This window comes from Aethalodelphis obliquidens, unplaced genomic scaffold (genome assembly GCF_003676395.1).
Source record: "Aethalodelphis obliquidens isolate GAN/ISIS:26980383/991018 unplaced genomic scaffold, ASM367639v1 scaffold96, whole genome shotgun sequence".
Taxonomy (NCBI): Eukaryota; Metazoa; Chordata; class Mammalia; order Artiodactyla; family Delphinidae; genus Aethalodelphis; species Aethalodelphis obliquidens.
In genome coordinates this window covers 4,062,213-4,074,299 of record NW_020838040.1, presented here as the reverse complement: position 1 = coordinate 4,074,299, position 12,087 = coordinate 4,062,213, and the positions used below count along the sequence as shown (strand labels likewise).

Here is a 12,087-nt window from a genome sequence, read left to right as displayed (position 1 = left end):
TACACTGGTGGGAATGTACATTCAGTCATTTTCCAAGGAAATTGGATGAAACTTGACAGAGGCCACCCCTAGGTTCTTCCCATACAAACTTCTTCCTCAGAGTCTTGTTATAAGACAAGAGCACAAAAGCAGGTAAGTTTGGAATAAGATATTTATTACTGTTCTACAAGACCTCAGGCCATGCTATGCACACACACACACACACACAAATGCCTGAAATGAGGCTGAGAGACAGGGAAGGCCAGAATGAGGGGGTCAGGTTGGGGGTGTGGGGAGGATTCCCCTTTCCGGGATAGGTCTTCACTCTTGGTTCCAAGTCCATGATGAGCTGCACACCAGACTCAGGCTAGTGACTTCCCATCTGACTTAGCCCTTGAACTTGCAGACATAGGGTAAGTTCACAGAACAGTTATAATGTCTCCACTTCAGATAGCCTGAAGAGACAGAAGAGCTCAAGTGAATGGAGCTGGTGAGAAACCAATAGGGACACATCCCAGCTTCTGGCCTAGGACTCAAAGGCTCTCCCTCAAATTCACCAGGGTCCCATTCCAGAGGAAAGAGAGAGAAAGAAAGGAGAGGTGAGAGGAGATGGGAACAGATGAGCAGTTCCATCCCAGGGGGATTCTCTGAAGACCAGACCCAGAAATAGGGGATGAGGGGATGGAAAAGGCTGGAAAGAAGTGACCTCCTCTGTTTCCTACCTGAGTTTCTGGACAGGCTCCCACAAGAGCCAGGGGATGAGCTGGTGGAGGGATCTTTCTCCCAGGCAACGTAATTGAGCACATCAGTGCTACTCCACTCCCATCCACTGCCATTGGGCTCAGAGCCCTATAGAGCAGAGGATGGAGTCAGGTGAAGTGGAAAGGCCTTTAGAGGTCTCCTGGCACGATTCCCTCAGCTGGAACACCTGCTACCCTCCCCAGCATCATGGAATTAGTTCTGCTCTACCAGGTGAGGCCCAACAGCTCTCCTCTGGGAAACAATCCCTAACTCTTTGTTTCTATTGGCAAATTCAAAAGTCAATAATCACAAAGACGAATAGAAGCCCTCAGAGTAACTTGACACTGTGTGAACTACATTTGGTGGTACATTTGTGATTACCCTCTGAACCTCCAAGACAACATATGTTTTATAAGGGAAAAATGCATCAATCCTAAATACTCATTTAGCACTTGCTAAGGGCAGCATGTACAGACTCAGGGATGCACAGCAAACTGAATCAAGACGTGGTGTGTGAACTGTGTAAAAGCTTGACAAGAGGCAGATTAACCTTAGCTGGAGACTGGAGACCTGCACAGAACTCAGCTCTGCAGCTGGTCTCAAGGCCCTCCATTCTCCAATTACCCCCTTGACCTCCAAGCTCTAGGGATCTCTACATTATTTCCTAGGCAGGCACAGGGGACAGCGAGCAGGCCTGGGTGGCCATAGCATCCTGGGAGGTAACAGACTAGAGAGGATGTAAGTGTACCTCTGTGGGGTCATGGAGCCCAATCCAGACGTCTGAGACAGTTTTCAAGTTGTTCTTGACCAGGGCGGCCACGAAGGATCCCTCAGCCCCACTGAGCACAGACACAAGTTGTCCTGAGGATCTCTTCTGGCAAGCCATCTGTGTGGAGAAGGGAGAGACTGGGGAGGAGCTTGAGACCCTCACTGAGGGAAGGGCAGGGACAAGGTAGGTGAGAAGGGGTTGTGTTTGCAAAAGATGAGGTGCTCATTCTCACCCTCAAGAAACTCTAGAGAATGGAACTCCCAGCCCCCAAACCCTGTCTCTAATTTGCTTCTCCTTACCAGCCCGAACTGCAAATCCCAGCACTCACGTTTGCATTCATCCAGGTTTTAGGTGTTGTAAACAAGGCATAGCAGTAGGACGCATAGGCCATGGAGCCTCTCGGACAGCTGATCCGTGCAGAGGGCAGTTTCTTCTGGGAATCTTCCCCTGGCGAGGAAGAAATAAAGGAGAGGGATGGGGCAAAATAGTGAGAGGGGATTGGAGTGGGGAGGTGACCTTGAGGAATATCTGTGGTGCCACAGCTTGAGGCAGTGACACCAAACTCCTGATTGCCTGTCACCAGTGCCAATATTTCCAGGAGTTTTTCTTAATCATAAGGTAGACCTAGTAATTGGGAGATGGTCTGTTTTCTTTTTATTCATCTGCCTTATTCAAAAGTCCAAGCCTTCTCCTCGTCTTGGCTGACTGTTTCTACACTGGATCCTCCAGTCATTCTCCTTCTACTCATCTCATTACTGACACTCTATGCTTTCCCTCCTTAATATACCCACATAAATTAGACTCTACTGAAAATTGAGAATCATCTCATCCTACTGTTACTGGACCACTGTGGTACCTCCCACCACTAGTTACCCTTAAGGAAGGGTGATGATGCAGGAATTGCAGGCAGTGTTGTTGTGTGGGGATGTACCATTACCACGGGAGGCACACAGGAGTTTTCCTCCTCTTCTTGGCCCTGAGCAAACACTGGGAACCCAGTGCTAGAAGCAGAAAAGTCTCACCTTGGACTTGAGACAGGAGCATCAGGCAGGAGAGCAGCATCCAGGACAGGCTGGGGATGCCCATGGAAGACATCATTTTGTCTGTGATGTGCGGAGACAACCAGAGAACTAAAAAAAGCGTGGTCAGAGAGAGACTATGAGAAACCCCCTGTTGTACCTCTTATCTTTTCCTCTGTCTAGTTCCCTAGGAATAAATCCATCTTGATGGCTTCCATCCCCTTCCATAGTTCTGGAAAGAATCTGAAAATCTATATATCCTACTACACCTGGGGCCTCCCAGGACTGCCTTTGCCTGCTCTCAGAGCTCCTGCATTCTCTGAGGACAGGGATCCTTGTATACCTTCCCTGAAATATGTGAGGTGAAACCCCTGTCAGGGGTGTCATCTTGTCTCAGCACCTACTTACTTCTCTTGCAAGGGATCTGCACTGGTTTGTCGGGGCAGAAAAGACTGGGTTTTTATAAGAGGATTTGAGGGAGGGGCACTGAAATGAATAATGGGATTGGGGAGCCAGGACAGGGGTCATGGGAAGGGCCTGGCTTTGGTTCAAGGAGATTCCCGCCATGGGGAGGAGTCTCTTCCCAGCAAAGCCTGGGAATTGCCACAGATATTGCCTGTTTCTCATTAACAGGTCAGCCCTTTTTCCAGGAACAGGTGAAGTTTATTCTTTCCCCGACTCTTCCCTGATAGGCAACTGTGGCACAAAATGTGGTATTAACTTTTAAGGGGCACATCTACTGGAGTATTTCTTCTGGTTGATGTCTCAAGTGCTCACTCCTGCAGGCATACACATGTATTTCTTTTAAATTGTTCAGTAGAATTAAATAAATGTTGGATGATAAGTGGAGGTGAGTATGGGGATGACAAGTGTCACAGATAAGTGAGGTCAGAGAAGGAAATGAAAGTAAGAGGAGACGGTGGTTCAGTGTTGCCTCTTCTACATGGTAGCTAGGTTTAAAGCAACTTCATAATCATCTCACAACTCAATAGATGAGCCAAAATCTTAAGGAAAATGAAATGTGGAAACTTGCCTTGCTGATCTTCTGAGAGATGGAACTTCCTTGATGGGTAATAATAATGTGATATAATAAGAGGCAATGGAGGAATTTCAAGCCTAGGAGGACTAGAGTCAAATGATGCAGAATCAAAGGAAGAATGAGAGAGGGTTAAGCAAGGGTAAGAGCAAGAGATGGATGAAATTGTAGACCTGATCCTACATTGCATGTAAGTTAGATCTCTACTTCATCAAGGTGCTCACTCCCCTGGGCTACTGACAACTGCCTCGCAAACTGTCATTTAGCTGTAGAAGAAGGGTCACTTATTTTTGCATTCTACTTGGAAGGGTGATCAGCTTCATGTGGGGATACTGAGAAAAATTCCTTAGTCATGTTTACTTCTGAGTTGGCAATTTTGGCAAGGATGAGATACATGCTAAGTGGCTCAGGTTTATTTTGGTCAGTCTGGGAATATGTTAAGCTGGAATTCTCTGCAGACCCTGACTCTCAAGTGGTTTTTATAGGCCAGCTTGTGTGAAATGAAGTCAATGCAACTGAGCTTGTAATTGATTCATGTCCTCAGAATCCAAAAGTCAGTAGAAAACACAAATAATCTAACAGGAAGGATAGGACAACCAACAGATTCTTTTGTTACAAAGGAGAAAGAACTTACTTCACAAAAAATATTTAAATGCAAAGCCATAACTATATTTATAGCTCAGTGGAAATTCAAGTGTGAAAAAACAATATTTCATGGAAATATAGATAGCATGAGTTGAGAAGTAATCTTGCTACAGTAAAACAATTATTTGAGAAAAAGTAAATAATAGCAATCAGAAACACAGAATGGCCCATGCTTCTTGAATTCCTGAGAAACACAGTGTTGTGGGAAAAGATACCATTTAGATTAAAAGACTCTGAAAAGATATAACAATCTATCCTAGTGAGTCAATTGTAATAAGATCTTGATTAATAAAGTATGCCTTTGGAGGACAATTGTGAAATATGAACTCATTTTTGATAATGACAGAATTTTCACATTTCTTTCTTGTGGTAAAACTGTCATAGTTAAATTGACAAGCATCCTGCCCTCCAACTCCTTAAGGTGGGTGACTGAAACTTCCATCTGTCTCTTCGCTCTAAATATGGGTGTGTCTTGCAAAGGAATATAAGAGCTCACCCAAGGCTCTGGGCTGTGTCAGTGACCATATTCCCCAATCCTGGGAAAACTAAATGAGTGAAGGCAGTTCTGTAGCATTTCATCCCAATTTGATGAATGAAGGCAATGGCAGCAGCCCCAGCCTGATCCATAGTCAATAAGTGCACTGCTCCTTTCTTCTTCCTCTCTCAGAGCAAAACCACGTATTCATTAGCCATTGTCTTTAAAGTCACTCACATTGGTGGAGAGGGCTGGATTCATGGGGTAGAAGGAATGAGAAGAGGGCATTGCTGAATTTTTGACCTATTTTTCAAAAATTGACTTTGTGTGTGTGTGTGCGTGGTACGTGGCCTCTCACTGTTGTGGTCTCTCCCATTGCGGAGCACAGGCTCCGGATGTGCAGGTTCAGTGGCCATGTCTCATGGGCCCAGCCGCTCTGCGGCATGTGGGATCTTCCCGGACTGGGGCACAAACCCACGTCCACTGCATAAGCAGGCGGACTCTCCACCACTGCCTCACCAAGGAAGCGCACATATTTTTCCTGAGCTAAGAAAAGAGGAAAAAATACCAAACTTCTATCAATTCGACTACTTGTAACTAAATTAAAAGTGATAACGTTCCCTAGGGGAGGGTCACTCTCATGCGAGAGCCGGAAGACAGAAAGGGAGACACGTAAACATTGTCCCCTCTAGGGAAGTGTCCTTTGTGCCATTTTTCTATCAAAAGTTCCGAAAAGACAGAAACGAAAAATCAAACACAAAATGTAAACAATCTTTCCCCCTAAGAACCACAAGATGGACTCAATGGTTTAATAAGAAAAAATAACATTCCCTTAAGGAAATAAGGTCCTTTTCCGTATCTTTCAGCACTGTGTTGCCAGGAGGGCTGAATGACTTGAGCATGAGGGAAAACTCTTGGCTTTCAGCTTCAAGAGGATTTAAGTGCTCAAGCAGATGGGATTTTGATCACATCAGCAGGTTGATGTGGGAAGCCTTGGGGTCTTTCCAGGGTTGGTCTGATTTTGTAACTCACCGATTTATGACCTTTACCATCCTTTGTACAGCTTTAGCTCAACAATGGGTATAAAGTGGAAAAGGAAATGGACTGGAAGTTGGTAAACTGGATTTTAATTTCTGCTATACCTCTTCTTAGCTATGTGTCTATGCTGCCCCTCGTTTTTTAAGAGAGACAGCCTATTAATGCCCTTTCCAGCCCAGGAAGGTGATTTGCAAATACTGGCAGTTATTGAAAACACTTCCCCCTATCTATGTTTTTCTACCTTTAGCTTTATTAATACTTATTCCTATTTTCCACTAGCCCCAAAATCTTTGCTGTGAGCTAAACCCTTGAACTCTCTTCCTGGTATCTGTTTTACGTGATTTCCCATTGGGATTAAATGATCTATAATGACACTTAGCTCTAACACTCTATAATACATGACATAAAGCAAAAAGTGTTTGGCAAAGCATTTATCATTAACATTCTGAGTTACAGAGTCAGGAAGTATTTAACTGGGTAATTATTCGTCTAGTACCATCAGACTATACCACAAATGACCCTACACTTATTTGCTCAGTTAAGCAGAATTAGTAGTCCACCAGAAGTCTTTAAGCAGTATTTGGAGAACCATGCCTTTTGGTTTCAGATGTGACACCTGTGGTCCCAGAGCCAGATTTCAGTGGATGTGCGCCTGTGGATCTGCGCTGGTGACTTTGTGAGCACAAGCCCTGAGGCACACCCAGGATGATTGCCTGCATTCCCGTGGTTGAGGCTGGGCCAAGGGCAATGCCATCAACAGTCTTTTGTGAGGCCACACCAAGGGTGACAGGTGACACCACAGACCACACTTCCCGGTGGACAGCTCCTGCAGAGGAATACTAAGTGACTCCTCTCCCAGCAGGAGTGCTCCAGTCCTGCCTACCTCACACCAAAGCTTGGAAATGGATATGGGGGTTTCTATCCAACAACTGGGGAGCAGACCATGTCCCAACAGGGCTGTGACAACCACAGAGCAAAGAGGAGACCTGCTCAATGTCAAGTGCAGGCTCTGGTCACCACAACCACAATCACACCCCCTATCTAGGCAATCTGCCCAGCACACACTGAGGAAAGGTATGGAGGCATCCATATAAAACAAACAACCCTTGCACCAAAAATATGAGACTCATGCAGGCTACACAGGGATGCTCCCACTTAACATTAGCCCTTCAAGACCACAGAGAGTCAGAGAAATATAAGTAAATATAAGTAAAATGAAGAAGGAGAGGAACCACTCCCAATTAGAAGAACAAGAGAAGTCCTGAAAGAACAAACAGTGAACGGGACCTTTCCATTCTACTAGATCTTGAGTTCACGAAGGAGGTAATAAAAACACTAAAGGAATTAAGAAAAGCAATCAGTATAAAGGGAGACCACTGTAAAAAGGAACTAGAAACTTAAAGATGAACCACTTAAAATTAGGAAACTCACTTGCCAAGACCAAGCTGAGCTAAAGGCATAATTAGAAAAATAAATAATGCGAGAATGAATGAGTGACCTGGAAAATAGAATAACGGAAATCACCGAATCACAACAGCAGACAAATAGACAAATGAAAGAAAAAAAAAAAAAAAAAATGAAAGCCGTATATGAGACCTATGATATAATGTAAAGCACGTCAATCTATGCATAATAGGGATCCCAAAAGGAGAAGAATGAGAAAAGGGGATTGATAATATATTTGAAGAAAGTATGGATGAAAAATTCCCAAAGCTAGAAAAGCAAACAGATATCCAGGTACAGGATGCACAGAGGGTCCTAAACAATATGAACATAATAGATCTACATCAAAACATATTCTACTTAAAATGACAAAATTTAAAGATAAAGAGAGGATTCTAAAGGCAGCAGAGAAAAATAAATAATTAATTATAAGGGAACCCACATAAGGCTATCAATTCATTTCTCTACAAAAACGTTGTAGGCAAGAAGAAAGTGGCAAGATGTACTTGAAATCCAGAAAGGGAAAACCTGAAACCTAGGATACTCTACCCATAAAGAAAATTTTTCAGTATAGGAGAGATAAACGATTTCTCAGAAAAGCAAAAACTAAAATAATACAGCAATACTAAACTAAATATTCCTAAAAGAAATATTGAGAGGTCTTTCTTTATAAAAAAGAAGCAAGAATCTATGGGAAAGAGAATATCAAAATTGTAAAGTAAATCACTTAATTAAGCCGGTACACAGATTCAAAATAATAAGAAAAAATTTGTGAAAACAATGATAAAAACAATGAACCGCAAAAGGATAAACATGAAGATGTGAAAGAGGACATCCAAATCATAAAATGGTGGTGGGGGGTGGAAGAAAATGTAGATTATTTTTAAAGAATGTGTTTGAGTCTATATGACTACAAGTCTAAAGCAAGTAGACATAGTAATGGGTTAATACACTTGAAAAACAGGGTAACCACAAATCAAAAACATACACTAGATTCACCAAAAGGAAAAAAAAAAAAAAAAAAAAAAAGAAGAGAACACACATATAATACAAAATAAAAGCATCAAATCACAAAATGAAAAACAAAAAGAAAAGGAAAGGACCAAAGAAGAAATACAAAATCAACTGGAAAACAAGGTTTAAAATGACAATAAAGTCATACTTAACAATAATTAACTTAAATGTCAATGGACTAAATGCTCCAATCAAAAGACATAGAGTGGCAGTTTGGCTAATAAACAAGAACCTACAGTTTGCTGTCTACAAGACAACCATTTTAGGGCAAATGATACATATAGATTGAAACTGAAGTGGTTCGGAAAATTTCATGCAAATGGAAATGACAAGAAAGCAGGGGTAGCAATACTCCTAACAGACAAAATAGACTTTAAAACAAAACCATAAAGAAAGACAAAGAAGGACACTATATAATGATAAAAGGATCAGTACAAGAAGAGGATATTACATTTGTTAACATATATGCACCCAATATAGGAGCACCTAAGTACATAAAATAACTACTAATAGATGTAAAGGGAGAAATTGATGGGAATACCATGATAGTCAAAGAATTTAACACCCCACTCAAACTGATGGACAGACCTTCCAGATGGAAAATCAATAAGGAAACAGAGATCCAAAATGACAAAAACAGAAGATTTAGACTTATCTTTTCAGGATATTAAATCCAAACCCACACAGTATACACATTCTTTTCAGGTGCACATGGAACATTCTCTAGGATAGACCACACACTAGGAAACAAAACAATCATCAGCAAATTTAAGACGTTAGAAATTATTTCAAGCCTCTTTTTTGATCACAACAGCATGAAAATAGAAATCAAGCACATAAAGAGAAATGAGGAAAAAAATGATTACATGGAGACTAAACAACATGCTACTAGGATACAAATGGCTCAACTATGATGTCAAAGAGGAAATTAAAAAATAGCTTGAGACAAATGACAATGAAAACACAGTCATACCAAATCTATGAGATGCAGATAAAGCAGTTCTTAGAGGGAGGTTCCTAGCACTACAGGCTTTCCTCAAAAAACAAGAAAAATCTCAAATAAACAACCTACCCTACCATCTAAAAGAATTAGAAAAAGAAGAACAAAAAAAGCCTAAATTCAGCAGAAGGAAGAAAATGATGAGATTGGAGATGAAATAAATAAAATAGAGACCAAAAAAAAGGAAAAAATCAATAAAACCAAGAGTTGGTTTTTTGAAAGGGTAAACAAAACTAAAAAAACTTGGCCCAGTCTCACCATGAAGAAAAGAGAGAGGATCTAAATTAACAAAATAAGAGACAAAAGAGGAGAAATAACAACCGACACCTTAGAAATTGAAAAAAAAAGAGAGAATCGCCCACCCTGATACCAAAACCAGACAAAGGCACTACCAAGAAAGGAAACTACAAGCCAATATCTTTCATGAATATACATGCAAAACTTCTCAACAAAATATTAGCAAACCAAATCCAAGAACACATAAAAAAGATCATATACCATGATCAAGTTGAATTCATCCCAGGGTCACAAGGATGTTTCAATATAGGCAAGTCAATCAATGTGATGCACAACATCAAGCAAAGAGGGGCCAAGTAACACATGATTGCTTCAATAGATGCAGAAAAAGCATGTGACAAAATTCAGAATCCCTATGGAATCTAAAAAAAAAAAAAGACCCATGTTTATGAAGAATCTAGGGGCAGGACAGGAATAAAGACACAGACATAGAGAATGGACTGAGGATATGGGGAAGGGGAAGGGGAAGCTGGGATGAAGTGAGAGAGTGGCATTGACATATATGCACTACCAAATGTAAAATAGATAGCTAGTGGGAAGCAGCCGTATAGCACAGGGAGATCAGCTCCATGCTTTGTGACCACCTAGTGGGGTGGGATAGGGAGGGTGGGAGGGAGATACAAGAGGGAGGAGATATGGGGATATATGTGTATGTATAGCTGATTCACTTTGTTATACAGCAGAAACTAACACAACATTGTAAGTCAGTTATACTCCAATACAGACATTAAAAAACATATTCAGCATTCATTCATGATGAAAAAAACTCTAAACAAAGTGTGTATAGAGGGAGCACAACTCAACATAATAAAAGCTATTTATGATAAACCCACAGCCAACATAATACTCAATGATGAGAAGTGGAAAGCTTTCCTTCTAAAATCTGGGAGAAGACAAGGTTGACCACTCTTACTAATTCTATCCAACATAGTATTGGAAGTACTAGCAACAGCAATTAGACAAGAAAAAATAAATAAAAGGTATCCAAATCGGAAGGGTAAAGGTAAAATTGTCATTAAATGCAGATGACATGATACTCTATATAGAAAACACAAAAGACTCCAGCCAAAAACTATTAGAACTGATAAATGAATTCGGCAAGGTAGCAGCATACATGATTAGCATACAGGACTGTGTTTCATTTCTTTACACTAACAATGAAATATCAGAAAGAATAAGAAAAGAAACAATTCCTTTTAATACGCATCAAAAAAAAAATACTTAGGAATAAATGTGACCAAGGAGGTGAAAGACTTGTACGCTGAGAACTATAAAACGTTGGTAAAGGAAACTGAAGATGACTCAGAGTGGAAAGATATTCCATGCTCTTGGATTGGAAGAATTAATATTGTTACAATGACCATACTATCCAAAGCAATCTACAGATTTAATGGAATACCTGTAAAATTACCCATGACATTTTCCACAGAACTAGAACACATAACCTTAAAATTTGTATGGAACCACAAAATAACCAGAATTGCCAAAGCAATCCTGAGGAAAGAGAACAAAGCTGGAGGCATAACCCTCCAGACTTCAGACAATACTACAAAGCTATAGCAATCAAAACAGTGTAGTACTGGCACAAAAATAGGCATATAGATCAAAGGATCAAAATAGAGAGCCCAGAAATATACCCACACACCTACAGTCAATTAATCTTCAACACAGGAAGCAAGAATGTACAATGGAGAAAAGACAGTCTCTTCAGCAAGTGGTGCTGGGAAAGCTGGACAGCCTCATGTAAATCAATGAAGTTAGAACACTCCCTTAAACCATACACAAAAATAAACTCAAAATGGCTTAAAGCCTTAAATATAAGTTATGACACCAGAAAACTGCTAGAAGAGAACTTAGGAAAAACATTCTCTGACATGAATCTTAGCAATGTTTTCTTAGGTCATTCTCACAAGGAAAAAAAAAAATAATAAAAGCAAAAAAAAAAAAAACAAATTGGACCTAATCAAACTTATAATCTTTTGCACAACAAAGGGTACCATCAACAAAATGAAAAAGCAACCTATGGACTAGGAGGAAACATTTGCAAATGATGCGACCCACAAGGGCTTAATTTCCAAAATATATTGGGTTCCAAACAACCCAATAAAAAATGGGCAGAAGATCTACATAGACATTTCTCCAAAGAAGACATTCAAATGGCCAATAGGCACATGAAAAGATGATCACCATCACTAACTATTAGAGAAATACAAATCAAAACTACAATGAAGTAGTGCCTCACACTGGTCAGAATGGCTGTCATTAAAGAGTTTATAAATAATAAATGCTGGAGAAGGTGTGGAGAAAAAGAAACCCTCCTACACTGTTGATAGGAATGTAAATTGGTGCAGCCACTATGTAGAACAATATAGAGGTCTTTAGAAAACTAAAAATAGAGTTACCATATGATCTAGCAATCCTACTCTTGGGCATCTGTCTGGAAAAGACAAAAACTCTAATATGAAACACCATGCACACCAATGTTCATAGCAGCACTATTTACAATAGCCAACACGTGGAAGCAACCTAAGTGTCCATCAAGAGATGAATGAATAAGGAAGATTTTATATATATATATATATATACACACACACACACACACACACACACACACACACACACACACACACA

At 40.5% G+C, this 12,087-nt stretch overlaps 1 protein-coding gene across 1 annotated transcript; it reads right to left on the bottom strand.

Moving 5' to 3' along the window:
• Positions 1–155: 155 nt before the first annotated feature.
• LOC113614427 (lithostathine-like) lies at positions 156–2,932 on the bottom strand. The gene is made up of 6 exons (XM_027095939.1): positions 2,917–2,932; positions 2,512–2,619; positions 1,818–1,936; positions 1,469–1,606; positions 702–828; positions 156–434 (listed from the first exon to the last, which is right to left on the bottom strand). Exons 2-6 carry the CDS (start codon positions 2,585–2,587, stop codon positions 367–369), a joined length of 528 nt encoding a protein of 175 aa, XP_026951740.1. The 5' UTR covers positions 2,588–2,619; positions 2,917–2,932; the 3' UTR covers positions 156–366.
• Positions 2,933–12,087: the final 9,155 nt, after the last annotated feature.